At 42.3% G+C, this 25213-nt stretch overlaps 1 protein-coding gene and 1 pseudogene across 2 annotated transcripts in view; both read right to left on the bottom strand.

Annotated features, from left to right (window-relative positions):
• Window positions 1–23995, bottom strand: part of PCYT1B (phosphate cytidylyltransferase 1B, choline) — a 101853-nt gene extending 77858 nt beyond the window's left edge. The window contains exon 1 of one of the 2 annotated variants that reach the window (XM_037142931.2): window positions 23720–23995. In XM_037142931.2, the coding sequence (XP_036998826.1) occupies window positions 23720–23791 (72 nt within the window). In that variant the 5' untranslated portion in view covers window positions 23792–23995. Of the gene's footprint in view, window positions 1–781; window positions 1096–23719 lie in introns of those variants that run through there. The other variant, XM_037142930.2, reaches the window with a different exon arrangement.
• On the bottom strand, window positions 18294–19873 carry LOC119047488 (proteasome subunit alpha type-3-like; annotated as a pseudogene).
• Window positions 23996–25213: the final 1218 nt, after the last annotated feature.

The raw sequence follows: 25213 nt of genomic DNA, 5'->3' as shown, positions 1-25213 counted from the left end.
GCGGGTTCCCCAAGCTCCACAAGACGTCAGGCCACGGAAAACCCACCACCCATTTGGTGTTTCTGATTCCTTGAGGATACACGCTGAGGTGGCTGTGAACCAGTTACTGAGCAGGAAAGAATCTCTGAGTGCCCGGTTTGCACCCTTATTAAAAGGCATGCAGCCCCTAAGTAAATGTAGCTTCCCATACCTGAAGAGAAACCCTCACAGCATACCCGGAAATGCTTACAATTCATTTAAGATGATACACATTATTTCTAAATACATCATCGAGGGACTCTTTTACTTAGTTATTCTGAAATGTTCAAACGAATGGGGAAGTTTTGCTTCCATGTCGTTTTCATTTTTCCAAAACTGGCATTAGGCACCAAAATTAGTTGAGAACCGAATCATTCCTTAGCTAGAATTGAGAACTTAACGGACTCGTCCAAAGCTTTGCGAAGAGAATACCATTTTTTAAATTGCACTGTAGGATTTTTTTTCCTTCAGACAAGAACACACTTAAAAGGAAAAAGGCCATCCCCTCCTCCCCAGGCACAAAAACACAGCAGAGCCCAAGAAGCCCGTTTCCTACCCAGCTTGTACAATAATGCTTTGTAAGCTGAGAGCAGCGCCGGGTAGAGAAGCTAAATATAAACAGCTGAGAAGGATTAGGCGGTAGCTCCATTCTCATTTACATGAAAATCCTCTAAGCATCTTTTTTCCTCGCTGGCTGCGGGCGCAAAAGGAATTCTTTTGTGCCATAGCCACGCATACATTTGCATCCTTTGTCTTTACTTACCAGTCGAGGCTGTGGGCATGTGTGCTCTATTTCCTCCATGGTTTCTGAGGGAGGCTCATTGGAAAGGGATTTTGGGATACCTGTTTCTGACTCAGCATCAGTGGTAAGTACTGGCATGGCCAGCGAATGCTCCCTCCAGTTCTACACCCTCTGTCAGTCTCCTCCCAGGCAGAGAATGTTTTCTTTGTCACGTATTTTTCTCTTCCTTACCCATCCCCCTTTTTCGTCCCTTCTTTCTATCTTCCCTGGGGGAAGTAAAGGGGTTACCCCCCACCCCCGCCCCCTTTCGTTCTGGGAGAAGCCCGGAGGCAAGGCCTCAGTTTATCATTAGAACAAGCAAGCGGCACTGGAGCAGCGGTGCGGGATACAGTACCTCATTTGCATGGAGCGCGCTGGTTGGCTACTGTCATCATAGTACCACTCCGCCTGGGAGCGGCCGGGCCCCATTGGCGGCCGGCTGTGCCCACGGGGCCCGAACTTGCTGCTTTTGTGTCTTTTCTTTAATTCTGTTGCAAAGGTCTCGGTCCACCCGCGGCAAGAGAACGGTCTGCACCACCGAGATAAACTGAAACTGCTTCCGGAGGCGGGGGCGGGAGGCCTTGAGAAAGAACACTGCAGATCTCCACCAAAAAAAAAAAAAAAACCAACCATGTCCCTGGCCTGAGCATTTGACGTGCTCTAGTCAGAAATTTGTCCAACAGGAGTCACTCAGAAGACAAAGCCACTTTTGAGCCCAAACTCCCTGTGCCCACAATTGTCAGCGGGCCTCTGAGGACCTCTCAGAGGCATTTATTGTGGGCAGCTGAATGTTCACCTGCTTGATTGCGACAAGATCAGGGCAGATCCCCTGAGGCTTGGCTTCCTGGGGCCGTGACCTGGGCTTATCCAGTGGCTGCCCTGGGGGGAACTTTGAGGGAGGTAGATTGTTTTTGATGACCAGCCTCTCACCTCCAATTGCTTCCTCCTTCAGCCACACTGCCCCTGGTCCACTATTGTTTCCTCACTGAAGTGGGTGTTGTTTGCCCTTCTATACATGCTGGTTTCCTCTGCTTCATTTTCCAAGCCCCCAGCAATCAGCAAAGGCTCAAGACAATCATAAAAACATCCCAGATGGGGTGTTAAAAAGAAAGTGACTTCATGTTTAAATTGGCTAGGAATACCTCCCATTTTAAGAGGGACACACACTCAAAAGGACTTAGGCAGGTATCCATTCTGGTGAAATACCACACTAGTAATAACATTGATAAAAAGCATGGTAATTGCTAGCATTAAGCACAGCCACAGTGCTAAGTACTTTACCTAGATCTTATTTTATCTTCATAAGAACCCAAAGAAGTGGATCTTAATATTATCCCCATTTTACAGGTGAGGAACAAGCCATTGCTCAGGGCTTCAAATGTATAAGCAATAGAGCAGGGGTTGGAGGGATGGAGCATGAGCCAGGGATGCAGCAGCTGTAGGGGAAAAAAAAACCTAGGTAGGAGTCCTGTTAAGATAAGTCCCTGGGCCTCTAGATCTTTCACTTTAATCTAGCAGTGGTTTTCACCCAAGTGTGGTTCAGTACCACCAGCAGCAATATCAGCACCACCTGGAAACTTGTTAGAAATGCAAAGTTTGGCTCCCCAAGGTCTGGGGAGGAGCTGGGATTCACATTTCTAACAAGTTCCTGGGTGGCACGGATGCTACAGGTCCAGGGACCATATTTTGAGAACCAGTAATCCAAAAGATGGGATAAAAACACCTGCTCTGCCTCCCTCACAGAATTTGAAAGATCAAATAAGATATATGTGAAAGCATGCTATAAATTAGAATGTGCTATACTAATGTCAGGGAGCATTATTTTTATTAGTCCTCCTATAAGCAAAGAGGACCTTAAAAGAACAACAGAATGGGTTCTGCAGCAGAGATGGACAGTTATAGAGCTGGCCACATTAAATTAGAATGACATCACTTGACATCTCAGTTATTAGCAATGCTTGAGAGAAGTCCAGTGATGTAAGAATTCCAGTGATACTTGGGTCATCTGAAAATGGGTCTTCCTACCTGCTTTCTGCCCTTTCCTTTCTATCCTGTCTGCCTTCCTGGAAGCACGAAACACACTGAGCTGCAAGTTTAGCTCTACCAAGCCCTTCAATACATTTAGGAGCCCCTTCCCCACCCATGCTGAGTGACACAGCAGTGGCTCAATGTGTGCTCCTCAAAGGAGCAGCAGCAGCAGAACCCCTGAAATCTCATCAGAAATTCTTACTCCCCACCTCAGCCCCACTGAATTAGAAATTTAGGTGGTAGAGACCAGGAATCTGTGTTTTAATTAAAACCCCCAGGTTTTGGAGGCATTCCGCCACATACTGAAATGTGAGAACCGCTGCCTAGAGCCATATGATCTCATTGGAAAGTACCAAACCCCCACTGTTCTGGACCACTGAGCTGCCAGCTTGATTCCTAATTGGTCCTCTAATTTCCTCTCTAGAATGAGAAGCTCACTTGTTCACCTGCTTATTTAGTAGAGTCCTGATGTCTAGTGGAGTCCTTGTGAACCCCTCTTGCCCAAGAACCTAGACCATGCCTTTATCACCCCAACCAGCCTTTTCTTTCTCAAAGTGGGCAGATGCCTCCCTCCTCTCTTCCTCCTCCTCCCCAGTCCCATCAAACCAAGATGCTGCCTCTGCCTAAAATGAGTATATTCATTGTGTCACCCACGTCAACCCCTTACCTATCAGTGCCACTATGTTAAATCCAAGTCACACTTGACACATATTCAGCCCAAGTCCTTGAACCTTGCAAATTAGACTTCTGTCTTGAGCGTCTGCTCTATAACTACTATTCCATTTCCACTCATCCTATTCCAGCTTTGTTTTGGCTTCCTCATGCCCCTCGCCCCACAGCCCAGAGTGTGAATCTCAGTATGTCTCACAGCCCTACTGGGTAGAAATAGACTTCTTCTGGCACTACTCTTAGAAGGGTTTTTACCAGATCCATTCACTCCAGGGGCAAAAGTCTCGGCTGCTATTGCAGTCTGATTCAGGAACTTCTTGATAATACTTTAATGGGTTATTTTAATTTGGGAGCTTTGTAATGGTATTAAGATGATTAGCTGAGAATGGCCAGTTAATTTAACCCTATAGAATTAAATATTCCACAACCTTTAAGGGGTTATATATAAAGATGCTTAATGCAGAATTACTTATAAAAGACAAGGAAGCTACAACTTACAGAAATAAGAGGAATGATTAAAATAAAAATAAAATGCATTCATTGATATAGTATTACACATGCATTAAGAGTCATGCTTTTGAAGAACTTCTAATGCTATGGGAAATGTTAACATTATGTCAGGTTGAGAAAAGTGAGCCCAAAATACAATCCCCCCCAATGATCCCAATTATGGTTATGTACATGCCTAGAAAAAAGTACTGAAGGTAAATACACCAAGATGCTAACAGCGACATCTTTAAACTGTGGGATTATGGGGGATTTTTCTTTTTTTACATTGTCATGTCTATAACAAGTATTTAAAAATAAGAGCATATATTGCCCTTATAGTCAGGAAAAAAAGAACATTACTCCTCCTCCCAAATGCACTGCCAGCTGGCTGTGGGGTGGGGATGAATGAGGCAGGCAGAGGTTAGCACGTGAGCAAATAGAAAGGTGCAGGGACACAGTGAGAGGAAACAAAAAAGCTGAAACTGAGGAACAAAGCTGTAGCTAAGGGGGTCCTGTCTCCAGTTAACAGAAGCAGAGGAAACCCACTGGCGGCAGGCTGTTCAGAAAATCCCCAGAAATCAGTTGGGGACAAAGACTCCTGAGTCTTGTAACTTCTGCAAGTAGGATGTGGCTGGGGTGAGAACGTGTTAGCTCTGCTGCCCCTCACAAGCCCGGTCATCTTTTTCTCTACCATTTACCCAGTACTTCTCACATTCTCAGCACCATGGCAGGGACTTACCACCGGCACCTGTAATCCCCACAACACCTGATCAGACAGAGTTGTCCCACTTGGCAGATGAGGAATTCAGATTTGAAGAGAAACCTACAAATGACATCATTTTTCCTGTAAACCGTATTCACTTCAGCAACATCAAATTGTTGAAAATATCATTCCCAAAGATCTGCAGGGAAGAACTAAAAGAATCTCTTCAGAGCAGAGGTTATCTGAGCCCCGCTTGATCCCCTCGGGCCTTATTGTGGTGAACACCTGGCCAACACCTGCATCTCTGCCTGAAGGCTTTCTCTGGCCCTGGGAAACCTTTGCCCTTTGCCACCGCCCTCCCAGCATCACCACCACCAAGGCAGCGCTGAAGGATGAAAAAATTTGCAGCCTAAATCCTCAAGAGCCCTCAACCAATGACTGAAGAGTGAATATACAAATACCCAATTACTCTACATCAGTGGTCCCCCACCTTTTTGGCACCAGAGACTGGTTTTTCCGCAGACGGAGATGATGAGTCCGGAGGTAGAGCTCAGGCAGGGAGGGGGTTGGTCAGGAGGCAAAGCTCAGGTGGAGGTGGGGCAGGAGCCCTGGATCAGGAGGGGTGGTGGTGGTTAGAAGGCGGAGCTCAGGGAGGCAGGAGGTGTAGCTCAAGTGAGGGATCAGTAAGCACAGCTGGGGGGGAGAGGAGACAGAGCTCAGGTGGGGAAGGGTAGGAGGTGGGGCTCGGGTGGGGGGGCCAGTGAGAATGGGGGATCAAACGGCAGAGCTCAGGCTGGGGGAAGGTGGATGGGGAGAGGGAGGGGTATCAGGAAATGGGGGGCAGGAGGCAGAGCTCACATGGGGAAGGGCCGGAGGCTGAGCTCAGGTGGGGGGGGCAGGGCGAAGGAGGGGGTATCAGGATATCAGGGGCAGGAGGTGGAGCTCAGACAGGGAGGGGCAGGAGATGGGGCCCGGGGACAGGAGGTGGGGCTCAGGCAGGGGGAGTGGTCAGAAAATGAGGGAGCCAGAGGCGGAGATCTGTTGGTGGGGGAGGGGATGGGGAGAAGGAGGGGTATCAGGAAATGGGGGGGCAGGAAACAGTTTAAACGGGTTGGGGCAGGAGGAGAGCTCAGGTAGGGGCGGGGCAGAAGGTGGGGCTCAGGTAGGGCTGGGCTGGAGGCGGAGCTCAAGTGGGGGATCAGGAAGTGGGGGGCACAAAGCGAAGCTCGTGTAGGGGCGAGGTAGGAGACGGAGCTCAGGAGGCAGGTGGAGCTCAGGTGGTTGGTTAAGGGAGTGGGGGGCAGAAGGTGGAGCTCAGACCATGGTGGGGCATCTGGAAGTGGGGTGCAGAAGGCCGATCTCACACAGAGTGGGTGGAGGCAAGAGGCAGAGCTCCGGTTGGGATGGGAATCAGGAAGTGGGGGGGCAGGAGGAGGAGCTGAGGTGAGCTTCCCTGGCCTTCCGGTTCCTAGGAGGCCTTGGACCGACACTGGTCCACTGCCCTAGTGTTGGGGACCCTTGCTCTACATGACTCCAAAGTTCCCCAGTGGCATTAATTTCCAATCACTAACGGTCATAAGTGCCTTGACAGTGAATCCTGAATTGGCTGCCTTCCTTTCCTTGTCTCACTCACCCACCCTCCTGTGGCTGTTTTCTGGGCTCACCTCCCAAATACACTATTTGAACTTGAATCTTTCTCTCAGCATCTGCTTCTGGGGGGTGTCCAACTAAGGCACTATTTCAGTGTCCCATCAAAAGGTTTTAATATCTATTTCTATGGTGAAATGCCTTTCATATCATTATCTATGGGTAAAAATGAGTCATAACAGTATATAAAAGCCTACTTTTAGGAAGGCCTCACATTTAGGATTTTTCTTTAAAAATAGCCTTCAATCTATCTAACTTTTCAGTCTTTAAACTACTCATGCTGCTAGATAGTGTATATCTGTCCATTGTATAAAAGTATTGGGTCAATCATACTGAAATTTTTAAATTATTTGGCTACAGTTTGTACCTATACATATATTAATTACACTGATTTTAATATTTATCAAGGCCATATGCAAAGACTCCTTCAAGTCCTTCCCCCTTACCGTCACTGCAGGCACCACTCTTTCTTTCATGTCTCCTCTTTCTTTACTCATTTTTCTCACTGCCCCAGGTTCATCACAGAAGAAATGTGTCAAAAACAAAGAGAGGAGATGGAGGAAAGAAGTTGAAGTTCACCAAAGAACTTCAGGCTACCCAGAAACCATTATTACCTTCTATTGAATTTTGTTACTTTCATGGCTCTATTGTGAGGCACTTCCCCAGTTTTCCACATGCCGCTTATGGTTTGCACCTAAAACCTGATACAGTCCAGCCCTGGTGTGGCTGAGTGGGTTGGGCTTCATCCCACAAACCAATAGGTCACAGGTTAGATTCCCAGTCAAGGCACGTGCCTGGGTTTTTGGCCAGGTCCCTGCTTGGAGGCATGTGAGAGGCAATGTATTGATGTTTCTCTCTTGCACATGGATGTTTGCATAAATCCTTTTCACCCAGTCCAGTAAAATTATATTAATAATTTTTTATTGTAGAGCATTTCACCCCTCACTTGGTGCTTTTACATGTTGAATTGTATCATACATAATAGCACTCTGAGACTGACAACTATTAATAGTGAAAAGTTTTGAATGAGAGGCTAAGTGATATGAGCAAGGCCACACAGTAAGTGACGTAAGTATCCCTTGAATCCAGGTCTCTTGAATCAAAGTTCACTCTATTTTCCACCACACTACAGTGGATTTGCTCTGTTAACAAGATTGCTAACTCATATGTATCTCATCATCCAGAATAAACCCTTTACTCCTTTTCTGCTAAATTCATGTAACATGAAGTATTCTTCACTTGTATTTATTCAATTTATGGATCTGGACTCATTGTTGGTGGTTGAATTTACTTATGACAGAAAAATAAGCACAGAGACATTGCCAGATTCACAGGTGGGTAAAGAGGCAGGCTTGATACAGGTCTATGACCTGTAAGGGCCATTAGGGGAAAAAATAGTGGTCAGACATAAAAAGCACTCAGAGCTTCACAACTTATTTTTTTGAAAAACAAAATCAAGAAGATAGAATGAAAGTACTTTAGTTTATTCTTCAAATGGATTTTCTTCTTTTTCCAGCTTCTATAATAACCAAAGAAGAATTGACTTTCACTCATTCATTTGACCAAAATTTACTGCGTTTAAGGATAGTTGTAAGGTGCTAGGGAGCAACTGCACAGACCCAACATGACCAACCTACTGCATGAATGCACATGCCACTAACGAAATGTCATCTTACATATTATATTTAAAAGAAATGAATATTTGACATGAGTCAGAGAGATGAGCAGCAAAGAGCTCCAGTTCTTAGTGCTCAAAGATGCCATATCATAGTGGTTGTGCCTGTGTTTGAGAAGGTCCTAAAAAAGGGAAGTTGGTTTTCATCAAACTAAGCTGTATTATCTAAATGCTGCTGATAAAATCTGTTGGAAATATGATATATTTTGTTTTGCTGTAGCAAAACAGATATGGTAACAGCTTTTTATTTTGCATAAATTAAAATTGCCCTTAGCTGGAATAAATCATTCTTATTGACATTAGCAGCTGTGTAGTCAGTAAAGAATTATTGTTGCTATTACTTGGTGGTATTTATAAACACTTTTATTTTCTAAGTGCTTTACAATCACTTATTGTCTAATTAATACCTAATCATCTGTTTACAAGTAATAATCACACATGTAGTGCAGTATAATCAAAACTCCAAATGCAGCCGCCATCACTCAAGAATGTTGTGTAAATTTTGGTCCTTCCTTGATGGGGTTTGGGTCCAGACATACGGCTGAAATAGATAACATAAGAGAAAAAATAAATAAAGATTCCTCACTTGGATTTGAGCATAGTTTGGATTCACGACTTTTGTGTGCCAAAGATATCATCTGAATGCCAGTAGGTAAGTAAGAATATAGGTGATTTTCAACACTTAATGGCTCAATTACACAGACATATAATATTTTTAATTTATTTAAGCCACAAAATTGTATAATAGTTTTTATAATAAGTGTTCAAGGGCAGGTACCAACTTAACATTGGAACTGTTAGTCACAATCACCAAGCAGTGATTTTTTTAAAAGATTTTATTTATTTGTCTTTAGAGGGGAAGGGAAGGAGAGGGAGAGAAATATCAATGTATGGTTGCCTCTCGTGCATCCCCTGCTGGGAACTGGCCTGCAACCCAGGCATGTGCCCTGACTGGGAATCGAACCTCAATCCTCTGGTTCACAGGCCCACGCTCAATCCACTGAGCTACACCAGCCAGGGCACCAAACAGTGATTTTCATGAAGAACCTCAAATGTAGCAAAGTTGGCTCAGGGACCTTCAAGGGTAATCTAACCAGGTTCAAGTCTAGACCAAGCTATGGCCGGTACAAACACCTGCCAGTCTTAATCATTCAATGTAAGTGGATGTACTGCTCTCGCCCTTCAATCTCCCCAAGTGTTATTCTATAAGCAATTATGGGAACCACAAAAGGATTTTTTAAAGCAGGTGAGTGATAGGCATACTAAGCCAGATTCCCCACCCCTCACCCCCACCCCCCAGGCCAAATTTTCCTACAAGTAGAATGGCTTTCTTGCACTTTGGGGGTTTTATGTACATCATGTTTTCTGATGCTATTATCAAATTGTCCTCCAGAATAGTTGCCCAAATTTACACATCTGACATTCCTAAAGAGTTGTCTTTCTTGGTTATTGATCTGCCACAACCAATTCTCTTCCTCGTTGCTTTCCCACCAGGTGGTTTCCTGGTACTGCAGCAAATACTGCACAGTCCTGAGGACTGCACCCGGGACCTTCTCAATTGATACAAATGTGCTTGACTGGCAAGTGAGTAATCAAGACCCTGATGCCAGGATCAATAATTTTTTAATTGTTTTTTATAGAGAGAAGGGGAGGGGAGAGTGTGAGAGAGGCATGGATCTGTCGTTCCACTTATCTATGCATTCCTTGCTTGCTTCTTGCATGTGCTCTGACCAGGGATCAAATCCACAACCTTGGTGTATGGGGACAACGCTCTGCACAGCCAGGGCCAGGATAGATAAATTTCTTAACAAGTACCCTATTATTCCGATGCCTGGATTTCATACTAGTGGATTATTAATGGCATGGAGTCCAAAGTGAAATCTTCATCTTGCAAAATCTGCACTCAGAATTGTTAAATGCTCAGAGAGACTTGGTTTAATCTTCTGTATTAGTTTCCTATTGCCACTGTAACAATTTACCACAAAGTAATGGTTTAAAACAACACAAGTGTATTATCTTAAAGTTCTGGGGGGTTAGAAGTCTGAAATGGGTCTCAGTGGGTTAAAATCAGTGTATCAGCAAGACTGCATTTCTTCTGGCGGCTCTAGGAGAAAATGTTTCCTTGCCTTTTCCAGCTTCTAGAGCTACCCACCTTACTGGGCTCATGGCCCTCTTCCTTCCATCTTCGAAGCCAGCAATTATATCACTTCAGCCTCTATCTGCTTTAGTAGTCAACATCTCTCACTATCCTGCCTGCCTCTTTTCACTTGAAAGGACCCTTGTGATCACCTTGGGGCCACTTGGATAATCCAGGATAATCTTCCTCAAGATCTTTAACTTAATCACATCTGTAAAACCCCTTTTACCATGCAAAGTCACATAGTCCCAGATTCTGGGAATTAGAATGTGGGCGTGTTTGGGGGGGGTGGGCATTATTCTGCCTGCCACACCTTCTTTAGCATGAGCTAGACCTGGTATCTCATCTCCAGATACTCGAACAATATACTGTCTATCATTTTAATACTTAGTAATTTATGAAACCCTGTTCTGTGTCAGGCACAGGCACTGTGTTAGGTTTGCATATAAGAATCAATGCTTGGAGAGGTTAAATAAGTTGCTCAAGGTCAGTGGCAGAGCTGAATTTCAACTCAGGCCTGTTGGACTTCAAAGCCCCCGCTCCGGCTCATTGTACGCTGCCCCTGAAGCTCAACATTTCCCATGCTCTTTTCGGTTTGTTCTCTTTGGATAGCCTTCATGTTGAAAGCTTTTCATTTAGTTCGATGTTTAATGATACTACTTAGCTAGATAAAAAAAAAAAACCTTTTATTAAGCCTCTATAAATCCCATATTTGACTCACTCATAGGTGCTGGTGGACAATATCATCATGAAACACTCATTCAAGATGATGTCTCCACATGCTGTAATAAATCTTCCAAACAGTACCATCCGATGGGTTCTTCCTCCATAGCAGAAGCAGAATGGATTCACTAGGTTATGTTCTGAGTGAAATGTAACTCTCTGAATAACACCAGGTGGTGCCAGTGAGAAATGGTCTTTCCAAAGGCCCATGAGTACATCAAATATATTATTCTTGAAAAAAAAAAAGAGCCCAATACTTTAGGAGTCTAAGTTCATATCTTAAAGTCTTTCATTGTCTCTGCATCTCTTCACAAGTTTCTCACCCTTAGATTTGATTTGATGTTTTGTAATCCTCCCAGGCGTTGCCTGAGGCCCACACTTTGAGTAACACTGTTGTAGAGCAGAACTGTGAAGGTAAAAATACTCAAGAGAATATAGAAGATCTATTATTCTTTCTTTAAAGAGGATGCAAATTGTCAAGAGGACTCAGGAGCCAATTTGGAGACTCCTGCCAGCCAAAGATGGAAAGTTTAAGCATCAGTAAGGATAAGGACCTGCAATGGATTGAAATCCATCAAGTATGTTTAAAATGTTTTATTTTTTTTTTAGAGAGAGAGGAAAAGAGGGAGAAAGAGAGAGAGAGAGACAAACAGCAGTGTGCACAAGAAACATCGATTGGTTGCCTCCTGCACGCTCCCAACTGGGGACCTGGGTTGCATCCCAGGCATGTGCCCTGACCGGGAATCAAACCAGCAACCTTTCAGTCCACAGGGTGGCGCTCAATCCATTGAGCTACACCAGCCAGGACACCATCAAGTATGTTTAAAGCCATGAATTCGTAATAACTACAAAACCCAAACAAACTAAAAACCTCAGTTGTCTGCATTGGAGAATGCAAGGGGGAAAGTGCATTATCTTCAAATTGGGAACCAGAGAGAAAAAAATCAAGTACTTATATTACCATTCTCATACAAACTGTATGTAAAAAGTGTAACACATTTGCCCTGGCTGGTGTGGCTCAGTGGATTGAGTGCCGGCCTGTAAACCAAAGGGTTGTCAGTTGGATTCCCAATCAGGGCACATGCCTGGGTTGCGGGCCACGTCCTCAGTAGGGGGTGTGCGAGAGGCAACCACACATTGATGTTTCTCTCCCTCTCTTCCTCCCTTTCCCTCTCTCTATAAATAAATAAATAAATAAATAAATAAATAAATAAATAAATAAATAAATTTTTTTAAGAAAAGAAGTATTCTATTATTTTAGAATGAGTAATGAAGAAGGTATTGCTATTGATGGAAGGGGAATTGTTGTGGTGTTGTGAGGAAAAGAATTTCCTGAGACCCTCACGGGGAAGGATGGAGTTCCATGGTAAACTTTACTGATGATGTAGAATTAAGGGGGTTCCCTTCCTGACTGCCCAATGTCCCATCTCCATCTGCCTTGCCACGGAAAAGGTCCAATCTTGTCTTCCATAGGGCCAGTATAAAGGCCAGTGCCCAGAGTTTCTGCTCTATATCAAAGTCCAGTCCAGTCAAGCATCTGGCTAGGTTAGTTTGTGTTCCCAGCTTCAATCCATTGCTGTGCGGAGGTACTCAGACTCCTGCCTGGAGCCTGCATGTGCAGTCCACATAGCCATTGGCCACACGGCTGCTCAGGCCACATGGCTACGGAGAGAGGATGTGCCCGTGCATGGGGGCAAGTGTGTTACCAGGTGGGTGAGAGAGAAAGAGGGCTTCTTTGCTCCTGTGGGATTCTATTAGCTTGGGCTTGGAACAGACCAGGTGCTTTTTCAAATTGGCTAATGAAATTCCCAAGTTTTCACAGGCTTTTGATAGGTTTACACCCCCCAGTTAGACTGACAATACTCTTTGATCAAGTACCTCCTTCTATGCCCCCCAAGAATTTTGTACCAGAATGGGGAAGGGAGGGGTGTTAATCCCGTTGGCGGAGCAATACCATAATTCCCCGGGGTGTGAAGCTGTAGCTTCCTGGCTAGGCAAGCAGGCTCATGCTCCTCATTTTATTACAGCTCAATGTCTAAGTCCTTTTCCTCCCCTTTCCCACTGATAATTAGCTAGATATCAACGGTGACAGTGAAGGTAATACAGAAGGTAATGAAGTAGACTATCCCTATTTTATAACACCTAATAAGTGATTGGATCTAGGCATCGAGCACCAACAATCGTTAACGTGACAGAAAGGCAGACAACCCCAAATGTTACATACACCTGCTAGAAGTACCTGCACCACCTATAAAGTAGTTTGCCAACTAAGTATCAGTAGAACCTGGCTGTGATCACACCTCATAATCCCAGACCAATTTGCAGAAATTACAGCAGGGATAAGAGAATATGCTAATGTCACAGGGATGCAATTAACAAAATTCAGACTGTGAGAAGCTCTACAGGACAAACCTAGTTTCTGTCACCAAAAAAATTACAAGAAACCTATGGATTAAACAAGGTCTTAAAGACAGCAATGTGAACAATTTCTGGATGATATAAAATTATTATTTGTTTAGGTATGAGAATGATGTTGTGTTTGTTTTGAAATACTTTATCTTAAAAATACACACGGAAGTATTTGCAGATGAAATATATTGTGTTGGTGTAGGAAATGGACAGGGCTCTAAATGAGTGGTTTTCAACAAGGTGAAATGTCTGTCACTCCCCAAGGTACGTTTAGTACATCTGGAGACATTTTTGGTTGTCAGCTATTGGGGCATGGTGCTCTAGGCATCTAATGGGTGGAGGCCATGGATGCTGCTCAACATCCTAAAATGCACAGGAACAGTGATTCACTATGAAGGAACGAGTCTGTCCTGGCACACTGACAACCTTGAACATGCCCTCATAGATCACACCAGCAAAGACTTGCATTGCAGCTCATCCAACTATTGGCAGAACGCCTGTGATCTTCCTGGAATGTGAGAGGCGAGAGGCCTGTTAAGAAGCTGCTGCAAGGCCATCTCGTGCTCGCCTCCCTATCTCCCCTGAGAAGATATCACTGGGAATTTTAAAACAAATTATCTTTATTTTAAAAAAATTAGGAGAATACAAAATTGTAAAAAGAACAAAAAGTCCTTGTAGTCAGTGATCACCACCACTGTCAACATTTCATGTATTTCCTTCTCTTTTTTTTTCTGTACTGAGATTTGCCACCCTCAACAACGTTTTTCAAATAAAAAAGAAGGCAATTGGAAAGTCTCCATTATGAGGACATTTTTGCTATGAGTTTACTGGTCCTCAGGGCACCTAGCGTGATGGTGAGAGGCTTTGTCCTGTATACTCAAACATATCGGAGGAAATGAAAATGTTCGGTGTGGTGAAGGGGACGTATCGGGGTAACAGGTGGGAGGGCAAGGTTGTTTGCTTCAAATCTCACCAATCAATTAGTTAAGTAAATATTATTGAGCACCTGTTACATGCCAGAACAGAACATATGATTCTTCTACTGAAATGGAGTTAACAGTCTGGGAGGGAAAGGTATATTACCAGTAGTAACAATAATAACAATAGCAATAGCTACTATTTGTGATGAATCTACTACGTGCCAGTTATTGTGTTAAGGCTTATTTTTTTGTTAATTTTTTTCTTAAGTATAGTTGATATACAAATGCTGTGTGATTTCACTTATATGTGGAATCTAAAAAAACAAAAGAAAACAAATGAACAACAACAACAACAAAAAACCAGAAATAGACTCATAGACACAGAGAAAAAGCCCCTAGTTGCCAGAGGGGAGGCGGTTGCTGATTGTCTCCTCGCTCCTGTGGAGGTACGGAGCTTCCTGCCTTGGCCCCCTGTGTAGAGAGCTGTGAAATAAAGAACCAGTTAGTTGCCCCATACAATGGGCGCCTCAGCAACCGGAGCTGAGGTCATCCAGCCTCCTTTGTTTCCATGTTGTCCTTTCTGGTGTGTGGGACAAGGACTACAGGAAGCTGGCACCATTGGCTACCTTTCTCTCACTATCCATATAGTAGTAAACTCTCCGAATCCAAAGTGACTCAATGTACTTTTATCAGGCAAAGTAGTCTGACCTTGCCTTTGGTCTTGCCTCATCTTGTATGTGTACTGGACACACAGAACAAACAATTACCCAGACCCAAATGACAATAATGCCAAGACTGAGAAGCTCTAGATGAAATGATATTGGTTATGAGTTGATCATTGTTGAAGCTAGGGGAGGAATACATGAACAGCACAAATGGGAAGACACTGTTTTGTCCAATTTTGCGTATGGTTGCAATTTTCCATAATAAAAATTTTATTAAAAAAACATAAAAATTGGTGATCATGTTATTAACCATTAAATGTGGCTATTCATGAAAAAAATTGGTCACCTCACTTTATTACATATCTAGCACTTTAAGTGCAAATACTGAGGCAATATGCATAAACGCCTAAACTTTGCAGTCAGACTTCTTCCTAGCTCCACTGCCAAATTATGACTGTCTTCTTTTTTTATTGATTTGAGAGAGAGAAACATCAATTTGCTGTTCCACTTATTTATGCATTTATTGGTTGATTCTTACATGTGCCCTGACCGGGGATCGAACCCTCGACCTTGGTGTATTGATGTAATGCTTTAACCAATTGAGCTATTTGGCCAGGGCATGACTGTGTCTCTTTGAGCAAATGACTTCAAGTCTTTAAGCCTCAGTTTCCTTACCAAAAAAATAAGGTTACTGATGCCCCTGAGGGTTTCGTAGGTTTTAAATATAAGTAACCAGTTTAGTTGAGTGCCTTAAGTAAATACCTTCATTAGACCTTCTTCCTTTGTTATTTTCATCTGCTAGTTTTCAATACAGAAGTGGAAAGAGGCCTTCTTGTTATCTGGACAAGTAACTTTGACCTAGTCGATTTCTTTCAAATAATTCCCTGGCAAATGTGCATGGTCCTGATATGAAATGTTCAGTTTTGAGGGTTTAAAACAGCAAACCCTGGAGGGGCCCAGAGGGATGAAGAATAAGAAAGAAATACATGTGGTTGATTCAGTAGTTCTCATCTGGCATGATTTTGCCCACAGGGAACATTTAATAATGTCTGGAAACATTTTTATTTGTCACGACTTGTGTGGGGGGTGCTACCTGCATCTCCTGGTTAGAGTCCAGGGATGCTGCTAAACATCCTACTGTGTGCACAGGATTGCTCCTCACCACAAAGATCTGGCCCCAAATGTCAGTATTACCAAGGTTGCAGAGAAACCCAGGGTAAGGCAACCAAAACTCCTTGATGAAGCTTTTCCTAAATAATTAACTTTGCCTTTCTCTGTTATTCTTACCCAACACTTACAGGTTATTAAAGGAATACTCAGGAGAAATCATTCAAAATGTAATTACTCTAGCTCTGTGGCCCTATTTTGTTTTTCACTTCTTTATGAGAAAAAAAATCTGAGTAGTGTTCTGATTTCATTACCTTTGAGTTTCAAATAGCAAACTCAAAATATACACTGATTGCCTTCTCAACTATATAATACACAGTGAAGGCTGGGGGCATTACTTTATTAACCAGTGGGAAGAATGTACCATCTCCCAGCATCTCAGTCATCTTTATTCCTGTGATGTCAAAGAGGAAGGAATAGGATTAAGGGAATTCGGACATTACTCCCCAAACAGATACATTTCTCCTGCTATGATAGCCCATCTCAGTTTAGATGACACTTGCCTACCATGTCATTATTAAATAGAAACAGTACGGGTAATTTACCCACCCCATCCCCTTTCTAAAGGCAGGATACTTGAGGTCAAGACCACAGTTTCATAGGCACTGAAAAAATGAGTGAGGTAAATGGTAATAACTATGTATTCAACTGGAAAACAATAGTAAGGTGATTTTTGTGAGATGTGATGTGTGTTTTGGGGAGCAGTAAAGTAAAAATGGGTGATATGATAAAAAGTGGGAGGAAATCTATGTGGGTGGTGGAGTGGCTTAAGGATCTATGATGTGTTCCTATTTCTTTATGTCTCCCTCCCCCTTTCCCAGCCCTTTTATAAAAACTGCCACCCACAGCCAGGCAGTTGGGTTGAGATACCTAATTAAGAGAGCCATGCCAGGGCCTGTTCAGTGGTTTTTCAGATCCTCAGGTTCCCTCCTTCAGGTACTAGAACTACGAGATAGAGTCCAAGTGAGTTGGGAGCTGAGCTGTGAGCAGAGTGTCAGAGTAAGTATGTCCAGAAACGGCTCCTTCCATGGGCTTCTCAGGCTGCTCTGGGTCCTGTTCTTGCTGAGGCCCGTTTTTCAGCTTTCTCTGGATCCTAACAGTCAGTCCTTTGCATTTCTCTCTAATGAAAAAGCTAACTTAGTGGGTACTGTTCCTTATAACACAACCATCTATCTCTGGGACCGATGAGATGAGACTATCCCGAGAGATGAGACTATCCCGAGAGATGACGTTGAGAGCTGCCTACCAGCAAGGCAAGACCCCCTAACAGTCATTTGTGTTTTATGCCGAAGAGGGTCAAAGGGATGATACTCTGCCCCAGAGACCAGCTTATAGTAAATTCCCCTTCTCAGAAATCTTGTAGTTCTAGGTACATCGTACCACACTATTGATACTTATATATACGGTCTTATAACTCCTTTTGTGTTATTATATTGAATTATTGTTTATCTCATAATATTACTACCTAAGGTTTATTTGTAACCTTGATATTTATCTCTCATAAAATAAATACTGGGTAGATTAGTTGACACCTCCAAGCTCCATTCACTTTCTTACATCATCCTCAACCCACTGAGATCAGCTTCTGCCTCCAACACTCCACTCAAACTGGGTTATGTTTCCATGTAAGTATGTCTCAGGTACAGAGGAAGGTATCTTAGAGCAGTGGTTCTTGTCTTTAGAATAAAATATGGGTATTTTTATTTGAACTTTATAGATTGAGAAATTTCATACGTGACACAATAGCAATTTTGTGGATACTTAAATCTACCCCTCACCACAATAAAAGAAAAAGTACATTCTTGACTCTCCTGAAACATCTCTTTTGTATGTGTACACACAGAGGTTAACAGTGTCTGATGACCAGCAGTCATTTCACTAAATACAAAACTGGGCAATGGCATCAATTAATTGCCTACTTACTACATTGGTGGCTCCTTTTTACACAATGTCCCAGCAGGATATGATCTTTAGATCCTAGTTGAGTGACAGAATGGAGCTTTGAGTTAATCTAATTCTAAAGCCTCTATTAGCAGTATTTTAACTAAAGAATTTTTAAATAGGCATAAATCTACATGTTAATGCTAAGTAAATATGTGTTCAGTTATTCCCACCAATTTTGTCAAACAGATATTAAGCAAACTTCAATGATTGCAAGACAAAAATTTAATGAAAATTGGTCAGTGTTATGTAATAATCCAAGGGGCTAAATAGTTACATGGGGACTACATTAGAAACTTTAAATAAATGCTGAAGTAAGTGTTATATATTATCATCATCTGATTCATCTTCTTCCTTCAAAGATCCCTTAGCATATTTCTCTGCCTCTTCCTTTATATCTTTTGGAACAATTTCGTATCTTTCTTTAGTTATTTCACCAACCCAGGTGAGCTCCAGTTCAAAAGCTTTATCTTTAACTTTGTCATGTACTATGTAAATTATTTTGGGAACTCCTTTAACAACATCACAACAGGTCATTTTTTTTTCATTTGAAGATTTTCTATTCCTGTCTTTTCAGCTTGCCTGGCTTCGCCAATACACAGTCCCAATTACCACATGAAACACCCAATGGGTCAATCATGTAGAGTTGTGCACTGTCATTCACACCATAAAACTCTAACATGAAACTACAGCCAAAATATCTAACAGCACTGTAGGGTGTATATGCCACCTGGACTGCAAGATGTTTTAGTGGGATGTTATAGCCAAAGTTAGATCTAGTTAGAAGCTTCTTCTCTTGCAATGTCTGCTAAAGAATGAGCATCTGCCAGCAAACCTGCTACTGCCATTCCAATATGCCAATCAACATTAAAAGGTCATTTGTTGGAACCCCCTCCATAAAGTTTAGAAAGGGCTAAGTTTTCTACCCCAAAGACAACACCATTTTTACGTCTGATTCCAATAGCTGAGCTACTATTTTTCACAGTCTTCATAGTGTATTGAACCTGAAAAAGTCTTCCATCAGTGTGGGGGGGCTCTATCCACAGAACCCCCCCATCTGCCATTGATGAGAATAAGTCTACCAAGACATGGGCTGTTTAGGGAGGAAAGGTGATCAATCTCTCAAAGGAGAAGAGCCTTGAGCCTGTTCCTCAATGAGCTTTTATTGGATTCAATTTGCAGAGGAATACAAGTATTGTATCAATCATTGTCAGGCAGTAATGATCAAACAATAAATAACACTCAAAGAACTATGAGGGCTTATTCTGAGTTAGGGTCAGATAGCTAAAGGGCCATAAAACTTTGGGGAAACAAACTGATTTTATGTTTGGACCCTTATAATTTAAATTGAGTGCATTCTTAACCAAGTAGGTTTCACAGGATTTTATGCATTCTTTCTTAGGCCTGGTCACCTTGGGGAACCACCTGTTCCAGCACAGGGCTGCACTCACCTCTGGCATTGTTTTAGGCTTAAATAAGGTAGGGAATGTGGGCAGCCAAGAGATCAGGAGACTTCTTACAGACAGAATGAGGACTTGGGCTATGTCAAAGCCAAGGGGTGAGGGTCCATCACCCTCTTTTCCTATAATCCCCCAAGTCCTTTGCTGGTGGTCCCATCATGTCTGTGTCTGTCTTAGGTTGTCCCTCCCTTGGGGAATCTTAACTGTCATTGGCTAACCAGTCATCTGCCTGGGGCCAAGCAGGGTGAAGTGAAGGGGGCAGAGGTGGTGCCCCTACAAGGAAGATAAGCTTTGTTTCCTTAATGGCTTATGGTCCCAAGGTCTTTTACTCAGCCTTAGCCATGGCGGGTTAGAGCTTCTGAAACCAGGCAGGGTGGTTCCCAACACAGCAGGAGGGAATGTAGAGGCTGACAGGTCATACCCAATACCAACTGAGCTCATCCTACTAAAACCCAGAGTAATGGTTCTTGACAAGGAAAGATTTTTGTGCCCCCCTCCCAAAGGTAATTTTTTAGTGTCTGGACACAGTTTTGATTGTCACAAATTGGGATGGGATTGCTACTGGCATCTAGTAGATAGAGACCAGGGATGCTGCTAAACATTCTACAATACACAGGAAAGTACCCCCACAGCAAAGAATTATCCGGCTCCAAATGTCAATATAGCCACAGTTGAGAAAACTTGCTTTAGGGCAAAGATGGGTCTTTGAGACAACATAATTTAAAAGGTGCAAGGATTTGAATAGACATTTCTCTAAAGAAGACATACAAATGAGTAGTAAACACATGAAAAATTCTCAACATCATTAGTCATTAGGGAAATGCAAATCAAAACCACAATGAAATATAACTTCATATCCACTAGAATAGCTATAATTTAAAAAATGGAAAATAAAAAGTGTGGGTGAGGATATGGAGAATTTGGAACCACCACACATTGCTAGTGAGAATGTAGAATGGTGTAGCATCTTTAGAAGAGTTTGGCAGTTTCTCAAAAAGTAAAAAATAGTTACTATTTGACCTAGCAACTCCACTCCTAGGTATATATCTGAGAGACTTGAAAACATATGTCCAAAAAAAGTAACTTTATACACAAATGTTATAGCAGCATTATTGACAGTAACCAAAAAGTGAAAACAACCCAAATGTCCATTGACTGAAGAATGAAGAAACAAACTGTGGTATATCCATACAATGGAATATTATTTGGCTATAAAAAAAGAACAAAGTACTGATACATGCTATAATGTGAATGAACTTTGAAAATGTATGCTTAGTGAAAGAAGCCAGACCTACAAAACCACATATTGTATGATTCAATTTATATGAAATGTCCAGAGCAGGAAAATCCATATAATGGAAAGTAGACTAGTGGCTGCCTGGTACTAGGGCTGTTGAAGGGGCATGAAAGCCCTTATCTCACCATTTTGCAGCAAAGACTGGTAAAAGGAAAAGAATAAATGGGAGACAAATTTAATTTTGGTCCATGAATTTGCTATAGAAAATTGGAGTTCACTCCAGTAAGTGGCATCTTGAAAGAACTATCTCTGTCATTCAGCCCTGGCTGGTGTGGCTCAGTGGATTGAGCACTAGACTGAAAACCAAAGGGTTGCGGGTTCAATTCCCAGTCAGGGCACAAGCCTGGGTTGTGGGCCAGGTCCCTGGTAGGGTGCACTTGAGAAACAACCACACTTTGATGTTTCTCTCCCTCTCTTTCTCCCTCCCTTCTCCTTTCTAAAAATAAATAAATAATCTTAAAAAAAAAGAACTATCATTCAATGAACAGTTAACTATCAAACCCTTACTATGAGTCAAGCTCTCAGGGGTGCCGACAGAAATGCTCCTTCCTGGGAGATAGTGGAAGAAGCAAGGGCTTTGGAATTAAATCTTGAACTAGTAAAAATTTTGATGTGAAAGTATCTTATGCTATGAATTTACAATCCAAAAGAACAGAGGAAGGTAAATCAGTAGTATAAAATAATTTTACATATAATTTAAAATAGAAGAAGGGTTGTTAGAAAGAACTAGGCTAACTACATTATTTTCTACCAGAGCACTGTAGGGGATCTCTGTTTTAATGAATAAATAAAAATGATGTGTAATTATCATATCAATTGCTTGCATCTAAGTGAGTGCTTCTGAAATTATTTGATGGTGCTTAAAAAATCTTTGGTCTCTGAAGTGTGTTTAACGTCTCCTTGACTCTTATCTATATTATTAATTTGCAGATCAAAGTTAACTTGGTGCTATGCAAATGAAGAGACTTCAAATGAATGAGATTTTACTGTAAAATTTTAAGTCCATATTACTTGTAACAGAGCTGCAATATATTTTGAGAACAAGTGTCAACATATCTAAAAGAGACATTACAGCTTTAAGCAGTGTTATTCAATAGAAGTTTCTGTGATAATGGAATATTCTATATCTGCACTGTATAGCTGTCCAAATAAGGTAGCTATGTGGCCATTGAGCATTTGAGATGTGGCTAGTGCAACTGAGGAACTAAATTTTAAATTAAATTAAATTTTAAAAAAAATTAAAAAAAATTAAAAAACAAACAAACAAAAAAAATTAAATTTTAATGAATTAAAATTTAAATAGCCATAAGTGGCTAGTGGCTACCTTACCTGAATTTTAGCTCTACCCTTATTATCTTGGGCAGTGTACTTAACCTATGTGAACTTTAACTTTCTTACTTGAAAAGGAAGATATAAATAATATCTTCCTCACAAAAATTGGGGCAAGAGGAATTAAGATGTGTTCAGGTAGTCTCCTATTTCCAAATAAGTGCCAATCAAGTACCAAATTTAAATACGTGGAAAGTGAATGACCAACTCTCTCATTTAAAGGGAGTTTGCATTCCTCAAGAGATAAGAAATATGATTAAGCCCTGGCTGGTGTGGCTCAGTGCATTGAGTGCCGGCCTCCTAACCAAAGGGTCACCAGTTCAATTCCTAGTCATGGCACATGCCTGGGTTGCAGGCCAGGTCCCTGGTGGGGAGGTACATGAGAGGCAACCACACACTAATGTTTCTCACCCTCTCTCTAAAATAAATAAATAAAATCTTTTAAAATGAGGCATGGATGTATGAATAAGTAAATGAATGAATGAATGAATGAATGAATGAATGACTAAAATGCCTCCTGATTTCCCCATTAACTCAACAAAATGAGCTGGCAAAACCCATGAGTCCTCAACATAGAAATTTCTCCAATCTGAGATAATATGGAGGCGAATGGGAAAGTGATTGGGGTAAATGGTCTGCCAATTGTACCAAGTGTCAGTCAGCCACTCCAAGTGCACGTGGGAAGGTTCCGAAGGAGTGCTGGGACAGAAAAGAGCATGACCTGTGTCCTGAAGCCTGAGAAACCACTATCTCAGGGAAGTAGCATAAAACCAGCTTCACTATGAAGCAGAGAAATTGCATCATTGCTAGGAAGCTTCCTCTGGTCCCGATCTCTTCTTCACATCACCTGGAATCCTTCTTACTGTTTTGTCCACTGCCTAAACTTTTTCATTCAGAACTCATTTTTTTTAAAGATTTTATTTATTTATCTTTAGAGGGGAAGGGAAGGAGAGAGGGAGAGAAACATCAATGTATGGTTGCCTTTCGTGCGTCCCCTACTGGGAACTGGCCTGCAGGGAACCGGCCTGCAACCCAGGCATGTGCCCTGACTGAGAATCAAACCGCCATCGTGTGGTTCGCAGACCCACGCTCAATCCACTGAGCTACACCAGCCAGGGCTAGAACTCATTTGTTTTAACAAGGCACCACTAAAATGCACATTCTCCAATGTTCTCCCCCCGCCCCCCAAAATAAAAGACCACACTAGGTAGTCTCACTTTTCTGCTAGTTGCATTGCAAAGAATTCAGAAGTGGGTGCTGTAATCAGAATATTGTGACTTTTTTACTAGGAGAATTTCTAATTGTATAGAATAATGAACATTTTGCTAAACATTCTCCATTGCCCCCGGGCTCCCATGGCATCGTTCTTCCCCTTGAACTGCCCACGTTGCCTCATCCTGATTTGACTTTTTTTTTTTAGAAAGAGAATTTGTTCCTCTCATCTAACTCTATTGGGGAACTTCCATACTCAGTAAGGTGGATAAAGAAATATTAGCCATAATTGTTCTTTTATATCGCCTTAAAATGAAGAGGGTAATTTTTCCATTTTCCATTTTGAGTATGCCTCTGTTAATTAGCACAGGTCCATTACACTCACAGACACATAGGACTTTGCTTTGATATTCAGAGGCAAAAAATCAGTAAGAAAGTATGTACGGTACCTTGCGCAAGAATTTGGGAGTGCAGTTGTCCCTGATGTTCTCTTCCATGGTGCATTCCTGGTGGCCCACCATGTCTGTTCCTGGCCTGCTTTCCCTCTTTTCCAGTGTCCTCTCTTTGGAGTTCTTTGGAGTCACAGGGTGAAATTTTTCTTTCTGTGGACTTACTGGAGCACTCGATCAATGGTTACGCTCAGAGGAGCTAGCTGTGTCTCAGTGATTGAATAAGCAGAGATCCAAGTTGCTAGAGCTTCTTGCTTTATTTACCACAAGCTTCCTCTTTGTCCCCTCTGGGCTGTTGTTCTTTGACAATCGCCGCGCTCTGGACTGGCGCTAGGATGGCCTGTTGTGTGGGGACAGGCAGGTTGTGGTGAAAGCTGGACTCATGAAAAAGGCCATTGTTTAATGTACCCTGTCCCTCCCTGGAGCTATGGCAACAAATTCTGTTGGTGAATTAACTATGTCCTTGTGTGCTGGCTCAACTGATTATGCTCCTGGAATGACAAACATTTTCTCTCTTTTATTTTTTAAGATAAAAAGTGGTTAAGACCTTGAAGTATTAATATACAACGCAGTACTTTTTTAAAATAGGAGAATAAATATAGAGAAAATAAATCTCTCATACATACTTAGATTCTAATAAACAATTTCTCTTTCAAGGAGCTATTCTAAGCACAGCTGATAAGGAATTTATACATTTTAACCACATAGAATCTTCACAGTTTGTGCTGAGGTCATTTCTCCTCAGATAACCCTGGGTGGTAAAAGAATTCTTCACATATGCACATGCTTGGTCCTTTGTGAGAAAAAGATTTTTTCAAAATCTGGCTGCAGCCAAGTGCTATGGAAACTTTGGCTGCTAACTATTAACACGAGTACCATACTTCAGTTCAGAATGAAGACTGCTGCCCATCTTTATCTTAGCCATGTAAAGATTTCTTATGACCCACGCTAGCAGGGAAACTCTCTGCTGCTTTCTCATAGATTCCAGTTTCCAGGATGGCAAAACTTGCTTTCTGATCAGTGGCAGGACCCCTTTGACCTTCCCATCTATCCATCCATCCATTCTACGCTCTGCAGCACGATGGGTGCCATCCCGGTTGCTGGGGGAGTTCTGTTAGTGCATTTGCTGCTAGTTCCCTGGCATGGCTGTGTATAGTATGCCAACTTGGTGAAATGGAGCTGTATTTTCAAGGACTCTGGGAAAGAGTTGCCCAAAAGAGGAGTTTCCACAAGATGTGCAAGGCAAGAGTGAATCAGCGGTCATTACTTTCCCAAGGTTGTCATGGCTGAGTGTGGTGATGAACAGACGGTCCCAGCTGATCCTCACTTTCCCTCACTCTGTGTCCAGATCTTTTTCCAGACTGCTGATACTGTTGACCAACAAAAGCCTGAGGCCCAGCATCAGACAGTTGTGCAACCCCACGGAAGTAGGGGCAGCTTCCCATAGGTTTGTACAGGGCCCAGCAGAAGTTATGCTTGCTTGAGTGTGGTTGG

Source organism: Artibeus jamaicensis, unplaced genomic scaffold (assembly GCF_021234435.1).
Source record: "Artibeus jamaicensis isolate MK-2021 breed Jamaican fruit bat unplaced genomic scaffold, CSHL_Jam_final scaffold_1283, whole genome shotgun sequence".
Lineage (NCBI taxonomy): Eukaryota > Metazoa > Chordata > Mammalia > Chiroptera > Phyllostomidae > Artibeus > Artibeus jamaicensis.
Note: the sequence above shows the minus strand (reverse complement) of the source record. Positions and strands in the feature narration are given on the sequence as shown.